We start from the raw sequence: 18,710 nt of genomic DNA, 5'->3' as shown, positions 1-18,710 counted from the left end.
TTAATTCTTTGAATTCAAAGCACTCTTGATAGAATCAGCAGCTCCTTGTGCCTTTTCTTTCATTTGTTGCCCACCCTATACACAACAAAATACACTCACTTTTATCATGCATCTTAATTTCTAATTCAACAACTATGTGAAACTATTTTGCATTCATATATCAATATAAATGTTGTTGTAAATATGGATTAAACATGAATGTTACAACATGATTTGAGTAAAAGTTGAGAAATAAAGCATAGAAGAACCTGTTGCATGGAGTCTTGAGCAGAATGAGCAACATCACTAGCCTTATCCATCATGTTGCTAGCCTTTTCCTGTAATACCATAAAAAACATGTCAATGTTTTCTGAATATAGAGCATGCATGAATATCAAGATGCTATAAAGAGGTTGAAGGTAGACCTGAGCTTGGCCCTTGGCTTGTCCAGCATTATAGCTTGCGTTTTGGGAATCCATCTTATGTTGAATGAAAAATTAGGTATTGTTATTCAATGTTAATTTTTCTGATGCATATTTTGCCACTCTTTATTGTAGTTTATATAGTTTCTCAATGGGTTGCATCTTTCAACAAGTGTTTGTTGTTCATACGTTTTCGTGCACAAATTGTGATCCACAGTTTTCTCCTTCACTTACGTTTCCAAGGACACATGTTAAGTCAATTTGGAGAGTGATTTTTAAACTTTTGATCAGCATAGATATATGGGTGGTTCATACCGTAAACATTAGTTACTCTTAAAAAGAGATAATATACAACTAGTTCAAATATCTTAAATATTTAAAAATTAATTAGTTTTATCTTTTCTTGATTGAATAAATATTTGATTATGTAGATACTCAATTACTTATCCCTGTTAAAGAATTAAATGTTACATGAAGTTTAGGATAGTGAACCTTTATTCTTTTAAATATTTGTTGTAAATAATCATTGATTGAATTAAGAAATTTGTATAGTAAACAATTTTATATGTATTTGAATACATTATATTTAAGTAAAGTTTTATTATAATTCATGTATTAAATCATTAAATTTTTTGTTCAAAAATCTTTGCCATATAAATATATTTTATATACATGGTATTTGTTACGCAAGTAGAAAATTGAATAAATAAATAAAATTTAAAAAGAAAAATGCATTTTTTATTATGTAAGTAGAGAATTGATGAAATAAAAAAAAATTTAAAGAGAAAAATGCTTTTTTTATGATAATATGTATAATTGTCATAAAGTATAATACATTCTATAATAATTAAAAGGTTTAATTGCTTCCTTTGTCCCCAGTTTGGTTGAATTGTGTCAAATTCATCCTCATTTTTAAAAAAGTTTCATTGTCGTCCTCACGTGGTGTAAAAGTGTCAATTGAATCCAAACATAGAAAAAATTTGTGTCAATGTAGTCATCTCCGTTAAATACACACTAACGGTGTTAAGTGGCTGATTATTTGGCACTAGAGAATTAAAACGTGGCAAATGAGTCACAGTAGTGGTAATGAGTCATCCAGATTCTAACGCCTCCCTGCGACACCATCAACTATTGCCCGCAGCTTCTTAACAATAATCAAGAACAAAATGCGACAGGGTCTTCTTCCGCGCGACTCAACCTGCCCAAAATTGCCAAGAAAGGAAAAAAATATTCCGAAATTACAAGATGAAGAACACCAATCTACAAAGAGGAAAACAAGAAAACCACTCAAATCGTAAAATCAGAAACCCCCAAATTTCCAAGTCGCGACAATAAGGAACCCCAAACTTCGAGTCAGACGCGACTTCCCTTCACTGCGAATACGCCGGAACACGAACCTAGCGCGGAGGTGATGAGGCCCAATTTAACTTGTTAGCCGTTGCTAGGACTCGGGTTCAATCCCCAAATCCCCGGCAGCGGCGCCAAAAACTTGTTAGCTCAAAAACTTGTTGGGCTCGATTTCGGCAAGTGCACCGAATCGTTCAAGTAATAAACCGGTAAGACCGGGTATCGTTTTCCCAAGAGACTCGTAATACTAGAGAATTGTGCGATTAACAACTCATATAGACTCAAGAACAAAACATCAATTTACAGAACAAGTGCAGAAATGTAAATTCATACATAATTACAAGGTTGGACTTTGGTATTGAAGGCACTTGGAAATGGAAAAGACTAGAAATGGTATGAAATGACATTGTTAAGGTTAGTTTTCACCAAATCACTCTTGTGTAAAACCAATTTCGTCTCCTCTCTATCAATTTACTAAAGTCAATCCACTAAAGCACTCTAGCCCTAATTCCTTAGATGAAAGAGCCTAGGTTTTCCTAATCAAATCCCAATTCCTTGGCAATCTAACAAGCAAAACCCGCATTAAAGAGCTGGGATCTAAGACAACATGTGAATCATCTTCCATTCCTAGAATCAATGACCCACAAGGACTCCTATTTCAGTTCCGGGTTTCATCTTACGTTCCCATAATCCATAAAACCCCAAAATCAAGCCATGAACGTTCCCATTACATGCAAGCTTTAAGATCGGAAACAAGAATACTAGCAATTGATAGAAAAGGCATATATAAATTCAAATCATTCAACAATTACACAAGAATTCAAAGGCTACAACTAATCCCAACAAGATGGGTTTGGTTCTCCATTTCCATGGAGAACCCTAAAGCTTACAACATGGAAGATGGAAGAAGAAGGAGAACCCAAGAGGAAGAAGGGAGTGTTCCCACGAACCCTAGCAGCCCTCCAAGCTCTCCTCTCAGTGAAATCGCGCCTCCAAATGACCAAAAGCCTCAAACCCTTCGCGTTTCTGGGTTAAATAAGCTGTCTGCCACATCAGTAAAAGTCACGCCCGGGCGCCCTCTGTTAGTCGCGCCCGGGCGCGAGACTCTCTGGAAAAATTGAAAACTGGCGAAATGTCGCGCCCGGGCGCCCCATTTCTCACGCCCGGGCGTGAAACTCTCTGGACGCTGAAAGTGGACGAACGTCCACTTCTGCTGGACGAACGTCCTCCTGCATGGACGAGCGTCCTCTTGCATGGACGAGCGTCCTCTCGTTTCTTCTGCATGGACGAGCGTCCCTCGTGTCTGGCTGGACGAGCGTCCTATCCTCTGGACGAGCGTTCTGGACGAACGTCCTCTGCCTGGCTGGACGAGCGTCCACTTCTGCCTGGCTGGACGAGCGTCTGCTTCTTGGACGAGCGCCTGCTGCCTCTGGACGAGCGCCTGCTGCCTCTGGACGAGCGTCCCCCTGGCTGGACGAGCGTCCTCTGCCTGGGTCGAGCGTCCTCTCCCTCTCGCATTTGGACGAGCGTCCGCTCTGCATGGAGGACGAGCGTCCGCTTGTTTCTGGACGAACGTCCACTTCTCTGGCGAGCGTTCTCTCTTCTCTTTTGGACGAACGTTCTGAATCTTGGACGAACGTCCTGATTGTGCGAGTGTCCTGCATGTGTGGCGAGCGTTTCTCCGTGCTAACTTCTTGGTCCAGTTCTATAGTTTGTTGGAGAGTCTTCCAAGCTCATTTTTAGCTACAAAATAAGGGATTATTGATGAAAGTACATCAAGGTAGCCAAAAACACAAATATTTAGAAAACAAGACAAAACAAGAGGATTAAACAAGTTACAAGTTAGAAAGGAGTTGATTTTGCTACTAAAATGATGCTTAAATAATGGTAAAATTTAGCATTATCAGGAGGCGCCGCTGCTGCAAAGGCGTCACTGCTTCAACATCCACCACGCCGCGATAAAATGAAAGACGCGCCTGAGCCATTCAAAATCGCCTCCCTCCCTGCAGGAACGAACCGGCCACGGAGAAGCGAAAGGGAGTCTTCCCTCCCTGCGAAGCACGAACCAGAAATTGGGAAGAGGAAAAGGAGGTTCGCGCCTCCCTCACCGCGGAACGAACAAAGCGACAAAAAAAAAGAAAATTGGTGCCTCCATCTTCTTATGAAGCCGCGACAGGGAGGAGAAGAAGAAAACAAACCCTAAGTTGGGTTATTCAAGAACAGAAACGAGGATTGAGGAAAGATTTGGACTTCTAGAATTGAAATTTCCAAATTGAATTTAATTAAGGTTAATCTGAAATCTCAATCGTCGAGTTCTTCCTTCCTAAGGACTACCACGTCATTGACACGTCATTACCACTACTGTGATTCATTTGCCACATTTTAATTCTCTAGTGCCAAATAATCAGCCACTTAACATCGTTAGTGTGTATTTAACGGAGATGACTACATTGACACAAATTTTTTCTATGTTTGGATTCAATTGACACTTTTACACCACGTGAGGACGACAATGAAACTTTTTTAAAAATGAGGATGAATTTGACACAATTCAACCAAACTGGGGACAAAGGAAGCAATTAAACCTAATTAAAACTATACCTATCTCGAAAAATGCTACTTTATATGAATTTTTATTATAAACTATCATAAAATGTTTGGTGTATTGTTTATGTCCAAGTCCCCTTAAGTATGACACTCTACGATCAAATCTTAATCAAACACGTGTTGGTCTACTAATTCGACATGTACCTAACCTCACTTATTCGACTAAGACAAGATTATGTAAACTACATATTAGTCTCAATAACTCATAATTAACTACAATAATGTAATATTAACAAGTAATTAGTCCACGTGGCCTGAGCTCGTCCAAATAAGGACTCATGAAAAGTAGTATAAATAACACATTTACGAGATATGTTGATTACATTTATTAATTACCGCATTTATTATTTGGTAGCGCACTTTGCTAACTTGAGTGTTGGAGTGCCTTCTACAGGCACAAACCCTACTTGAAGAGGACAAGCATTGGAGAGGATGAGTACTCCTAAAGTTTGAAGCTTGGAGCGTTTGGAATGTTTGTTGGAGCTCTTACAAAATGTATTTGGCCTCGTTAGAACAATTCACACCCACCGCGGGGCCGAATTATATTTTGTAAGGAAAAGGTTTAAGGTGTCTTGAGAAGTATGATGGTTGGAGCGAAAGAAGCATGAACATTCTTGATCAACATAACCGCTATCTTAGAGGCCTAGACAAAAATGCAACAGAAGTTTGCTGAGTTTAAGAAAAGAAATGTCGAGGAAATAGAGGGTTGAGACTGAAGGAGCAACTATCAAGGGGAAGGAGAAGGAAACCCCTGATAACATAAATTCAGTGTAGAAGACTCCCTCTCATTTCATGAAATTGAAGAAGAAAACTAGTACAACCATACCCCTAGGACTACAGGAGCAATGAACAACTCCTCAACACCAGGAGGAAATCGTCGACATCCCTTCATTGACGACATCACGAAGACTTTGCTCCCTAAGCAGTGGAAGGCCCTCTCCCTAGATCGTTATGATGGAAACACTAACCCTAATGAACATGTGGTCATATACATCACACAAGTCAATCTCTACTTGATTGATGATGATGTCATGTGCAAGGCCTTCCTAACGACCTTGAAAGAACCTACTCTGGAGTGGTTCACCAACCTTCCCCCTACTCCATTGACTTCTTTGATACCCTGACATTGTCCTTCATAATGCAGTTTGCTAATAGCCGACACCACCATCTCACATCCCTAACACCTCTCAATGTCAGGCAAGAAAAGGGAGAGTCTTTATGAACCTTCATTAGCAGGTTTGGTAAAGTTTATTTGAAGATCAAGAATCTGAACGCTAAGGTAGTTCTACACTACATGATCATGATGGTAAGGTCGAAACCTTTTATAGCCGACTTGTGCATGATGCTACTTGTAAACATGGACCAATTGAGGAGTATAAAAACAAGATTCATGTCGAGACCATGCTGGTCAAAATGAAAGTGGTTGACTGAGATTCCATAAAGAGGAATAATTTCTGTCAAAGAGAGCACAACACAATATAAAAAAGAGTACTAGAACGTACATGCATTAAACTGTTAGACGATCCTAAACGTGTACTATTGTGTAACACATGTCTGTTTTAAGTAACATTAAGTGTTTATGATATATAGTGTTTAACGTAGGTTACATGTATCCTAAATGGTCTAACTTATTATTAGATGTTATCATGATTAGATGATCTATTATAAACCTTATAACTTTTAGCGCTTATTAAACATATGTTAAACACTCTTAAATTATTAGACACTTTGATACCAAAATGTAACACCCAAAGCTTCCTAAAATCTATAATTAACACTAATTACATAATTAAAAAAACTTGATTCATCTCTTATTTGAAATCTCAGTAAATAAATAAATAAACATTGTTTTACAATCACAAACACTGTTGAAAGGAAAACCTAAGACTAAAACACTATTCCAAGTATATCTCGATATTAACCACTCTCTTTAGTGTTGTGTATCTTCCTCATGACCTATACATTCATCTGCTTCCGTATAAAAATACGATCATCAGAGTCACACATAAACAAAATAAGTTTAAACAAATAAAAACAATTAAAACGGTTAAAACAACTAAACAGTTAAACCATTAACTCTCCCTACATGGATTGTTATTCCTGATCTAATCCTTGGTACTTTGTATTTCCTTTTACTCTATCGAATCCCAAACGAAACCATCCCAAAAATATAGACTATCCCAAAGTCTATACTTAAGAAAAATCCTATCACCAATTTCGGTCTTATTTCACATTTATTACTTTTTTCAAAGCTCAAAGAAACAAGTCCAACTTCAAAAATAATCCAAATTCTTTATAGAAATTGTCCAAAAAATAATTTATTGGTAGGAGTTTAATTGAATACCTTTCATATGTTACAAAACCAAAGTACTTTAACCAAATGAATTATTTAACTTATTTAATCATTTTACTCATCAAAAAAATTATAACTTAAGCTTAACTCATGTTTTTTATTATTTTACTTAGTGAACTTTTCTAGGGTCTTACACTTCTCTTTTCATTTCTATTATTATTTCCAATATATTACCATCCTAGCCTAACTAAACTTTTTGGAAAACTTGATTTTGCATAGAAAAAAATGTGTTAGTTGGAGATAATTGTACTTAATAATAGAACAAGAAGTTAAGAATATAAAAGTGTAAATTCGAATTTCCTTAAGTAATTTACAAAAGTTCAGATGGTAATAGAAAATTTCAATGGAATTTATTAATTTGACCATTTAAATAGTGATTTCAATATACAAGAAAGTGACTTTAAGTACTTTCAAAAGAAAATTTTGCAAAGATAATTCAAATTCTATGAAAGTTAGAGGCTCAATGTAAAATTTAGATTGAAATTGGCGGGAACTTATAATAAAGTACTTAAGAGATCTAAATAGTCAAGTCCATAAAAAGATTAATATTAAATATTAAGCCACTAGTTTTATGACTTTAGGTGATGATTTATAAATGTTTCTTTAGGTTATTCTTGTTTTGCATATTTTTCTTACAAGATCATTTAAAAAGTTTAGTTCTTATCTTGTTATCTATGCTTGATTTATCATGACTACTATCCCTTATGATTTTATGCTCTCTTTGTGTGAAATTGAGTCTTGTGGTTGTCCTACTTTACCATTCATCAAGTTCCTTGATTTTCTTCTCTCTTTGTGTGAAATTGAGTCTTATGGTTGTCCTAGTCGACCACTAATTATACCTATCTTGGATAGTTTAATTGAACATATATTTTTTTTCCTTATTTATATTAAATATTGTATTCAAATTAAAATTTTCCTATTATTAGCACATAAGATTAAAGCTTGTCCAAACTAAGGTATGGGAGATTCAAATGATAGAAGAATGAGTCTCCTCCACACACATGTATATCTATTGATCATGAGACATGTACCTTGGAAATACAAGCTTTAGGAGAAAAATGCGAATCACAATTTACCCAAGAAAATGTGAGAAGAACAAACACTTGTTGAAAGATGTGATGCATTGAGAAACTATATAAACTACAACAAAGAGTGGGAAAATATGCATCAGAAAAATTAACATTGATTAACAACACTTGATTTTTCATTCACAATTTAAAACAAAAGATGGACTCCCAAAACGCGAGCTACAATGCTGGGCAAGCCAAGGGCCAAGCTCAGGTCTATCTTCAACCTCTTCTCTTTGTGCTGTGTTGACGTTCTTGCATGGTCAATATTTAGAAATCATTGACAAGGTTTTGTATTGTATTGTAGGAAAAGGCTAGCAACATGATGGACAAGGCTAGCAATGTTGCTCAGTCTGCTCAAGACTCCATGCAACAGGTTCTTCCATGTTTTGTTTCTAAAATTTTACCCAATCAAATCATATGTTGTAAATTTCATGTTTAAACCATATTTACAATAATATTCATATTGATATATGAGTGTAAAGAGTTTTGTTTGGTTGTTGAATTAGAAATTAAGATGTATGATAAAAGTAAGCGTATTTTGTTGTGTATAGGCTGGACAACAAATGCAGGAAAAGGCACAAGGAGCTGCTGATTCTATCAAGAGTGCTTTGAATTCAAAGAACTAATGAAGCTCAATAGATCGTTAATTATGTTGAACTTCACTTCCCTTCAATAAACCTTGTTTCTGCTCATTGAATTTGTTCTTGTAACCCTTAATATATTGATATATGAAGATTTATTACTTTGTGCACTGTGGTTAGTGTATTTCATACTAATTATGGTTTTAAAATACGTTTATTAATAATAACTTAGAATCGAAAAGTAATAATTAAATTTATGTGGAATGTATAATCCAGGAGATGATTGTAGCAAGTGTAGTTATACCTTGGTTAAATCTAACACTGAAACTTTTCTGTGTATTTTATGAATTTTAATAAGCTTAACATCATTCTGAAGTCAAAGTTGGGATTCGAAAAAAGAACGTGAATAAATAATTGATATATTGGTTTTAGATTTGACCATCCCAGAAATATATTTTGCTTGTAAGGGCAATTCGTTGTGTTTTTTAAGTACTTCCTTAACTCGTAAGTTGTTAAATTGAATGGCTTTTATTGGATAAATATATAATGTACATTAATATCAAGCAAACAACAAATTTTGTTATTCATAATTTTAATATTATATTAAAAGGTAAATTTAAGTTTAAATCGATCTTACAAAATTAATTTATATATTGTAACTGTGCTTGAGATTTAATTAACTTATAACATTTGACTGAGATTTAGATATTGTGTTGTCCTTTGGATTCTTTCAAAATTCATTTCAAATCTTCAATTACTGGCTTAGTTGGCTTTGCTTGAGAAATCCACCTTCAATTCCTGCAACACAGTTTCCAGCCAAACAAGCTCCAATATACTCAGCTACAATATACTTTGCTCCATTCTGAATCTTTTTAATAACTCCTGAGCATATTTGGTTTGATGCATTATCACACATGTATCGTTTTAGTAAACCCCTTGGCTACAAGTCTGGCCTTGTAACTCACTATCTCTCCTTTTGGATTTCCTTTCACATTTTAAACCCATTTTAGAGCAATAGGTCTTTTGTCACACGGAGGATCAACCAATCCCAGTTTTGATTTTTCTCTATGGAAGCTATCTCTTACTTCATTGCTCTCCACCAATTTTCATCAGTTGCGCCTTCATCAAAATTAAAAGGCTTGGCTTTAGCAATCAGATCAAACTGGATATGATTACCTTCTGCTGTGATATCTACCTCATGTAGCAGTTCATAATCCCTCAAACGTGATGCTCTCTGAACTGTTCCAGATGATCTTCTCACATGAACATTCTAATAAGCAGATGCTATAACACTAGCAGCACATTCCTCTTCCAGCATAATTATTGACTGAGGTGTCTCCTGATTGTTGTTTTTTCACGTCCAGCCAGAGGTTTCATCAATTACAACATCTCTTCCGATATGCTCTTGATTGGTTTCTTGATCCAGTAGTTTGTATCCACCTGTTGAATGAAAACCAATCAAAATCAGTTGAACTCCTTTGTCATCAAGCTTTCTCCGCTCCTGTTCAGGTACATGCTTGAAACAAAGAGAGCCAGAAACTCTCAAATGTGCAACATTCGGCTTTGTCCCTCTTCAGGTGTTACACCTTTAAGCCTATTTGTAGGAGACCTATTAAACAGATATGAGGCTGTTAGTGCAGCCTCTCCCCATAAATAATTTGCTAGACCTTTGCTCCTCAACATAGATCTCACCATGTTCAAAAGCGTTCTATTTCTTCTCTCAACTGTACCATTGTGCTGAAGTGTGTATGGGGGTGTGATCTCATGTTCAATTCCAGCAGCTCCATAGAACTCACAGAATTCTGTTGGTGTGTATTCTCCACCTCCATCGGTTCTAAGCACTTTTAGTGCCTTTTCACTCTGCCTCTCAACCAAATTTTTAAACTTTTTGAACATCTGTAATGCTTCATTCTTCCTCTTCAGCAAATCTATCCACATCCTCCTAGAAAGATCATCAATAAAAGTGATGATATATATGCTCCCACCAGGGGTTTCAACTTGGATATCCCGTAACTATAATCAGTTTTGAATTTGTTTGTAAATTTGTGCATAGCTGTCACAATTTTAGATTTAATTAAAATTTACTTTGTTGTGCTCACTTGATCTCGAATTGTTTTAGGTATAATTAAAATTAATATATATGTAATATTGCAAACACTGGAATAAAGGTTTAGAAAGAAATTGTATTAATAATAATTATTATAATTTTTTAAACAAATATGTTTATTAATAAATTTGAAATGAAATGAAAAAAAAATGCTTAAATTTTTCTTAAACTTTTATATATATATATATATATATATATATATATATATATATATATATATATATGTGTGTGTGTCATGTAATGTATAGACACCAACAACAACCTAAATAATTATGATATTTTAAAGATTAAATATATTTTTAATTTATGAACTTTAATACAAAATTAGAATTTGTTATTGTGGAAAACTTTGATATAGTTTGGTTTCTAAATTTTAAAAAAAATTAATATCATCATTTTAACCAAATTATGAAAATCTTTATTGAATTGTTAAACACATTTTATGTTAGTATTTGATTTGTTTATACTCTTTGATATGTTATGGTTCAGTTGTAAAATGTGTCTGACACTAAAAAAAATTATATCCATTCATTTTTTAAGTTTATAAATCAAAATATACCAAAATTTTGAAAACTAGTGAATATTAATTTCACATCAAAAAGTTTAGTGACAAAAAAACATATTTATTGGATTTTGTATATATTTTTCTAAGCTATGTTTAGTGTAAGGGAGTTACTCCCTCCACCACTAGAGATAGCTCTCTACACCTCCTTATTCCTCCTTTGCCCTTCAGTAATGTTTAATTTCTGATTTTAACTTTTACCAACACCCCCGCAGTCCAATACTATAATGGCTTTGAATATGCGTTGCATTCTTAAATGCATATGGACATCTGTGAGATGTCCGTGAACGCATATGGACGTCCGTTGCAGGACATCCTTTGCATCAACCACATCCTTTTGACACATAGGCTTGGGTGCTCAACAAATTAGTGTTTGTTGTTTCTGTTAGCGAGTGATCTAACCTTTCAGATGCTTCCCAGGTTGTCACTATTCATAGGATCTTAAACGATTCTCCTTTATATGGTTTACAATACATGAAGAATAATCGGAGCAAGATTTTTATTTTCAATTAAGACAAACGAAAAAGGTGAAAAAGGCAATACAATAAAGGTATACATAATAGAGCGTGAGAGTCTCGTATTCAAAACTTTTGTCGCATTTGCCTAGCAGTTACAACAATTATTAAAGTTCTTAGTACATCAAGATATAATTAGAGACTAAACCTACAACAACTAGAGATTCATACAAATCATCATGATGATAGACAATGCTCATATTCTCAATCCCCCTCTCCACAATCTTCCAATTCACACTGATCTCACACCAAATTCACAATCCAATGAGAATCCACGTGGTGAGAGTGAAAGTTCCTACGTGGTTTGGTAGCAAAATCAAGAAGATTAGGAAGAACATCAATGTCGTCCACTTGAAATTGGAAGCATTGATCTTTGGCAATCAGGTATGTGTTCGTAATCTCGTAACTAAGCTCTGTGTTGTGACATTCCTGTGTAACATTTTATGCACACATTAAAATGTGAGTGTTAGATTTTTTCCAAAGTTAGATTTTTTCCAAAGTTAGATTTTTTTGAAAAATTGTGCGAACTGTTTAGGGCATTGTTGTGTAACATTATAATTGGTTGTGTGTGGTTGGTTGTTGATTTATTTTTTATTGTTCCCATACGGTTTAACAGTTATTTTAGCGTAAATAGCAGTTACTTTCTATGTTTCCATAGTGGTCCCATGCCCATAAAGTTGATTTTGTAGGCTTGCGTTTGGAATGTCTGAGGAGAGATTTAATGTTGTGGTCCACCATGGTGGGACCCTGGTAAAGGATATACCTTTTGGATGTGGGAAAGTCACTTATTGGAGTGTGGACCCTGACAAATGGAATTATTTTGAAGTGGTAGATTCCATTAAAGAGTTGGGGTATATTAAAGTGTCTGAGTTATTTTATTGCATTCAAGATATTCTGTATAAGTTGAATGATGACAGAGATGCAATGAACATGGTTCACCTTGCCAAGTATTTAGGGGAATTTCACTTTTTTGTGGTCCACGGTGTGGATGACGAGCCAAAGATTATTGTTCAAAGTCAAGGTCAAGGTATTGATCTAGATCTAGATTTACAGGTCGAGGTAACTGATACACTAGTAAACAACATGAGTGAAGCTTTAAATAGTGTTATTGTTGATGCTAGAGGAAAGCCCATTGTAACCATGCTAGAGGAAATTATAGTTTACATCATGATAAAATGGGCAACCAACAGAATTAAGATGTGTAATATGGACTTTGATATCTGCCCCAAGATTAGAAAAAGACTTATAAAAGAATCAAATTTATCCAAAAATTGGATCCCTAGGTAAGCATTTCCTTTCCCAGAATTAATTCATGTCCCTTGGTCTGTCATAAAATTGTTGATATTCATAACTTCATATTTAACTTGGAATCTTTTAATCATGTATTACTTCATGGCAGTTGGTCTGGAGATAAAGTGTTTTAAGTTAGACATTGTGCAGTGATTACAAACAAATTTGCAGTCAACCTGGACAATCAACATTGTATTGCAGGAAATGGGAAATTAGTGGCATCCCTTGCTGCCATGCTATTGCAGCAATCAGAATTTTAGATTTAGATCCAGAACAATATGTGCCCATTTGGTTCAGAAGGTCAACATATGATGAAACATATGCTTCAATCATATTTCTAGTGAATGGGCACCTTTTATGGGAAAGAACATCATGCCTAGACGTCCTCCCACCATTTCAAAGAAAATTACCGGGCAGACCAAAGAAAAAGAGAAGGTTGGAGAGTTGGGAGATAAGGAAGGGTGAAACCCAGATGACCAAAGGTGGCCACCACAAGAAGTGCAACATTTGTCGTCTTGTTGGGCATAATAGAAATCAATGCCCTTTACGTCCTCAAGATCAACCAGATCTACCACAACCATCTGAAGCAGCACCACCCCAACCAACACAAGAATCCACAAAGCAACCAACTCAACCAATCAGAAGGGACAAGTTACCAATTAGGAAACCATCTCTTTTATAATTATTCAAAATTTGGTGCACTTGGCATAGTATCTATTTTGAAAGACTTTGATAATTATAAAAGTTGATGTCCTTTGTAATGTTTTGAAATACTTTATAATGTTTTCATATATTTGGCACTGGATTTGTTATGATGTGCTCTTATGTAACTTGATGGTGTAATCATGAACTGACTTTTGATTGTGAAAATATATTGATGTACCCATGAACTTAATGTTTTCACGTACCCCTGTTTTCAAATTCATTTTTACCACGTTCATTTTATGCAGACATCACTCATCATCATGAGGACCACATACGCACATATTTAACTGAAATGAGGACTAATTTGAACAAATTATGTACTAAACAACAATACATTCATTCATTTAGTCCAACCTTCACAATGGGACCACCTAATAACCTCAACCTTCAAAACACAAAAAGTAAACCAGATTGGGACCACCTATAAACACACAAAACACATCAACCTAAAAACACACACAACAAAGCTATGATCAGTACACTAAGAACACACACCACTTCTACTAAGAATTGGATCCTTCTCTTCAAAGCTATCACTATCTTCTCCATATCACAAATCTTCCTCCTTTGACTACCAATGATAACATCCCTTTCATCAACCTTTTCGTCATTACACCACTTGAAATAGTTACAAGACATCACATCCCATCTGCACTCTGTTATTCATCAAACTCATTGTTAATTACAAACACAAAGAAAATAGGCTTTAATTACAAATGCTTTTTTTCACATCACCTTGTAGTTACGACAACCCCAAAAATTTCTTTCAGGATTCTTTGATGTTCTAGCCATTTTTACTACTGCCAACTCACCACAATTGCAAATGGGGATCATCCCTACCCCCATTGAACCACCACCATGTGAGGAATTACAACTTTGGTGGCCAAACCTATTGCAACAAGAAGAAGAAGATTGAGAACGAGACATGGCTCATCAACCACCAAGATTGGGAAAAATCCTTAACCCTTATTTCACTCTCCACCCTCGTCAAAATTGGGTTTCATTGAATAAATGACATTTCTTTAAGAATCCAGTGGGCAGTTAAATGCCAACTCAACACTGTTTTGCACATCTAGACTGTCTGTCGTTAACGATTTAAATGGCGTTTCCAAAAAGGACCAAATTGAACAGATTTTACATTCTTTAGGACCATGTTGAACAAAAAAAATAAACAGGGACCAAAACGAACGAACTTGACCAAAATAGGGACCAAAAGAGGTATTAAGCCTATTATATATTATACTATTCACAAATGTTGCCTAAAGAAAATATAATCGTTTAATTCATTTAATTATGTATTTTAATTTATAAACAATTTAACTTTAAAATGTGAGAAATTTTGTTCTTCTTCATGTATCTTTTTTATTAAAGATAATGTAAATAGTTGATTCAGTACAATAAATATTAATATATTTTGTTTTTATTATAATAACAAAAAAGTTATAATCTTAAGACAAAAAATTTAATTCTTTCAGTAAAATAAAAAATTAATTATAATCTTAATTCACAACTTTAACTTGTTTGAACTTTCTTAATGGTTAAAGTAATTAAGTACGTTTTATTTTAAACTTGGAAAGAAAAAAACATAAGTTCCTTCAAAGTTTGTTGTGCATTGATGGTAATTTTTGCTTTAATAAACATATAATAATTACTATAATTTAAATATAATATAAATTATCTTAAGTTCTAATGGAATTCAAACAAAATTAATGAAATTAAAATTGTTGTAATAAAATTTATAATTTTATTTTTTTCTTTTAGTGATCCAACTATTGATATTAATAGTTTGTTCTGTATTAAAAGTAATAATTCAAACAAAAATAATGACCTTTAGCTCATAATAACTGAACCCTTTTTTCTTCTAACATTATTTTCTATTATTTCTACTGTATGTAATACATAGATTCAAATAGATTTGTCAAGGCTGTTTTATAAGGAACATGTCTTGAATTGAACAGCTTCAATGGGTAGTTTGTCATTTGGAAAAGCACAATCAGTTTTATCTTTCTGTGGCAGCAATGCACAAGGTGGAGGAGTGACATTATTGGTAACTCCAGCAACATCAGTGCAATTCCATTGAAGCTTCTTCTTCTTCAGTGCACTCACTTCGATAGTCACATTAGAAATGCAGATTCCAGTAAAAGGGTCGTTGGAGATTCCTTCAAGTTTTGCAGAATATGTAACATTCTTGGCAACAACATCTTTGAAATTTATTCCGGTAATGGTAGGAAGTGCTTTGGGGTCATAGTGAGAGTCAGGGTGTTGTCCATAAGAACCAGTCATCCAAAATACATATTTCATGGTATTCAGATTCAATCCTCTCACAAATATGTTCTTCACAAATCCACCTCTACCAACTGCTGTTTTGATTCTAACAGCTGATTCTGTGTTGATGGCAGTGAGATCTTCAACTCTAACATCTTCAATTCCACCAGACATTTCACTGCCTAGTGCAACCATGGCACTGTCTGGGGATATACAAGTCACTCTTCTAATCACTAAGTGTTGGGTTGGCCTTCCAAATTTAATACCATACTCATCCCACCCGCTTTTTGCCGAAATGCAATCATCACCAGAAACAATGTAGCAGTCTTCAATCCTAGTGTTTGTGCACGAATCTGTGGAGAACACAAAACTTAACAACATTTCATAGTGCTTGTTACCTAATCAAAGTTTTGCAACATGAATGCCCTTATTTTCACTACATATACAACATACGAAACTGACACATTCCTTAGATGTTGTGTTTCTGTGTCTTTGTCATAGTATAGAACAGAAAAGAAACAATTATATATACCTGGGTTTATGCCATCTGTGTTAGGAGAATCCACTGGGGCAAGAATGGTAAGCCCTTTTACGATTATGTTACTGAAGATGTAAAGCTTGATCAGAATAGTGATGCAGACTATACATGAAGGAAAAAGAATGAGCAGTTTTAAGAATTTTGGTGAGAAAAAATGAGAATCTTATCAAACCTGCTGTAAATTGGATGGACAAACCAAGTTGGGGAATTGACCAAAGTGAGATCTGATATTTGGATTTGATCAGAGTACATGATCTCAATCATGTAGGGCCTTGTGAGAGTCAACTGATTCTTGTGAAACTTGTCCCACCAATAAGATCCTTGTCCATCAATTGTACCATTTTGACCTAATTACCAATTTTAAAGAAATCCAATTCAGAAATGACTTAGCCAGTAATTTCAGAAGAACTTAACAATCTTTAAATAATAGAATATTGTTTGTGTAAATGATTACCAGTAATTACAACATCAGTGAGATTAGTCCCAAAAATTAGACTGCTAAATCTTCCACCAGGAGCATCTCTTCCTCTTCCATAAGAAGGTAGCACAGCAAGATGAGGCCATTCTAATTCGTTCTGTTAATGTGATGAATGTAAGTGACAATTTTGCCAATTTTTTTTTAAAATAAGAAAAATCTAAAATAAATAAATAAATAATTTAAAAGAAATTTTAAAAAATCATAAATTAACACGTGCGTGACACACTCTTTATCTATCATTAACTATTTAGACCTTGATTTAACATAAATTATGAAAATTGAAATCATCTGCACTGAAAAAAAAAGTAAATAAGTCTTGAATAAAGTCAATAAAAATTAAAGTGGTATTAAGTCTATCTTTTAATATCAACTTAATTTAATTTTTATTATTATTACCAAATTTAAAAGATTTTATATATAATTTGAGAAACAAAAGGGAAATGTGTGACATGTACTAAAACAGCAACAACAAAAAAATTATGACAATTTAAATTAGATGACTTTAAGAGAATGGTATTGAAAGAAATAATTTCTTTTATCTATTGAAATTTAATTATGAAACAAATAAGACATGATAAATTAGAATACATATATATATATATATATATATATATATATATATATATATATAGGTTATGTATACCTGAGAAGCAAGAATAACAGCATCCTTCTGAAGAAAAAGAGTGAAATGGCTTGTGAGATTAAAGGGTCCTGTTAGCCATTTCCCTGGTGGCACAATAAGTGTTGCACCTCCATCAGAAGCATATTGGCTGAGTTTGCTTATTGCAGATTGAAAAACCTTTGTGTTTGATGTTTTCCCATCACCAACTCCTCCAAAATCTTTCAAACTTGCACTGTGCTTTCTGCAATTGATGGCAGGATATTCAATCTGGCCCAATTCACTGTGAACCCTACTTTCTGCTACCTTCACATTCACTGATCCCAATATCAGAATTAAAGAGATCACACCAAGGACCTACACATATATCACCAAACTCATCAGATCAGTTCAACTTAAAGCATCTGTACATCTGAAAAATATATATACCAACAACACTAACCAAAAGTTTGCTATAAAAGTTATCAGAATCCAAATGGAAGTGTATAAATGCATCCGAGAAACTCTATTAGATGAATGTTCATGACAGAATGTGTTAAGAAAATCTAGAGATAAGAGAAAACAATTACATGATTATTTCTGAGATGCAGAAACTGCTTCATGGTATGAGAAATACCAGAGTGAAGTTTTAGTTGTGGAGTTTTCCTTGAACAAAAGATAGAGCATAGGCAAATATATATATAGGGGTTATCGATACCAAAGCACTGATGATAATGTTTAATTGTTTTAAAATTTTCATTTATTATATTAACTATTTTGTATTTTTCTTTCTTTGACTCAATTTTATACAATGTTTATTTTGAACGAGGAATAAATTATGGCAGTTATAATTACCAATAAATACAAATTAATTGACATATTGATTGAGTGCTTTTTAGCATTAATAGAGTTTTATAAATAACTCAAGTATAAGAAGAAAAACGGACATAGAAAATGAACTGAAAATAAACATTTTTAAATATAAATAGTCAAATCTAAAAAAAATAAAAGAAAGACAAATTAATTAATACGACTTACACTGACCGAATATTTTTAATATTAATAGAGTAATATATTAAATTTAAGAGGGAAAACTTTTAAAAAGAAAATTGAAATTAAATATTTTTAAATGTCAATAGTAAAAAAAAGGTTTAAGTTCAAAAGAAAATTTTAATATAAAAAATAAGTTTATTTATATCAACAATTGGTCATATAACATCTCAATTTTATAACTTTAGACATGTAAAATAAGAAATTATAAGATTGATAAACAAAAATACAATTTAAAAAAAA

At 33.8% G+C, this 18,710-nt stretch overlaps 3 protein-coding genes across 3 annotated transcripts; 1 reads left to right on the top strand and 2 right to left on the bottom strand.

Moving 5' to 3' along the window:
- On the bottom strand, nt 1-458 carry LOC148200171 (uncharacterized). The gene is made up of 3 exons (XM_088111409.1): nt 405-458; nt 249-317; nt 1-75 (listed from the first exon to the last, which is right to left on the bottom strand). Exons 1-3 carry the CDS (start codon nt 456-458, stop codon nt 1-3), a joined length of 198 nt encoding a protein of 65 aa, XP_087967535.1.
- Nucleotides 459-7,935: 7,477 nt separating this feature from the next.
- Nucleotides 7,936-8,404, top strand: LOC148200170 (uncharacterized). The gene is made up of 3 exons (XM_088111520.1): nt 7,936-7,989; nt 8,083-8,151; nt 8,330-8,404. The coding sequence occupies exons 1-3, from the start codon at nt 7,936-7,938 to the stop codon at nt 8,402-8,404; spliced, it is 198 nt and encodes a 65-aa protein (XP_087967646.1).
- Nucleotides 8,405-15,294: 6,890 nt separating this feature from the next.
- LOC124837238 (putative polygalacturonase) lies at nt 15,295-18,055 on the bottom strand. Its single transcript, XM_088112449.1, has 6 exons — nt 18,008-18,055; nt 17,463-17,795; nt 16,796-16,916; nt 16,514-16,688; nt 16,336-16,406; nt 15,295-16,156 (listed from the first exon to the last, which is right to left on the bottom strand). Exons 1-6 carry the CDS (start codon nt 18,038-18,040, stop codon nt 15,468-15,470), a joined length of 1,422 nt encoding a protein of 473 aa, XP_087968575.1. The 5' UTR covers nt 18,041-18,055; the 3' UTR covers nt 15,295-15,467.
- Between the last annotated feature and the right edge of the window lie 655 nt (nt 18,056-18,710).

This window comes from Vigna umbellata, chromosome 4 (assembly GCF_029865625.1).
Source record: "Vigna umbellata cultivar VRB3 chromosome 4, Vumbellata_1.0, whole genome shotgun sequence".
NCBI classification, from domain to species: domain Eukaryota; kingdom Viridiplantae; phylum Streptophyta; class Magnoliopsida; order Fabales; family Fabaceae; genus Vigna; species Vigna umbellata.
This window is presented reverse-complemented; position numbering and strand designations above follow the sequence as displayed.

Bases quoted from the DNA above. Each gene is read 5' to 3' on its own strand.
- LOC148200171 (XM_088111409.1), bottom strand. From the start codon at position 458: ATGGATTCCCAAAACGCAAGCTATAATGCTGGACAAGCCAAGGGCCAA. The intron at 318-404 runs GTCTACCTTCAA...ATGGTATTACAG, and splicing joins AAGCCAAGGGCCAAGCTCAG to GAAAAGGCTAGCAACATGAT. The intron at 76-248 runs GTTCTTCTATGC...TGTTGTGTATAG, and splicing joins CTCAAGACTCCATGCAACAG to GGTGGGCAACAAATGAAAGA.
- LOC148200170 (XM_088111520.1), top strand. From the start codon at position 7,936: ATGGACTCCCAAAACGCGAGCTACAATGCTGGGCAAGCCAAGGGCCAA. The intron at 7,990-8,082 runs GTCTATCTTCAA...ATTGTATTGTAG, and splicing joins AAGCCAAGGGCCAAGCTCAG to GAAAAGGCTAGCAACATGAT. The intron at 8,152-8,329 runs GTTCTTCCATGT...TGTTGTGTATAG, and splicing joins CTCAAGACTCCATGCAACAG to GCTGGACAACAAATGCAGGA.
- LOC124837238 (XM_088112449.1), bottom strand. From the start codon at position 18,040: ATGAAGCAGTTTCTGCATCTCAGAAATAATCAT. The intron at 17,796-18,007 runs GTAATTGTTTTC...ATATATGTGTAG, and splicing joins TGCATCTCAGAAATAATCAT to GTCCTTGGTGTGATCTCTTT. The intron at 16,917-17,462 runs GTATACATAACC...TCACATTAACAG, and splicing joins CTGTTATTCTTGCTTCTCAG to AACGAATTAGAATGGCCTCA.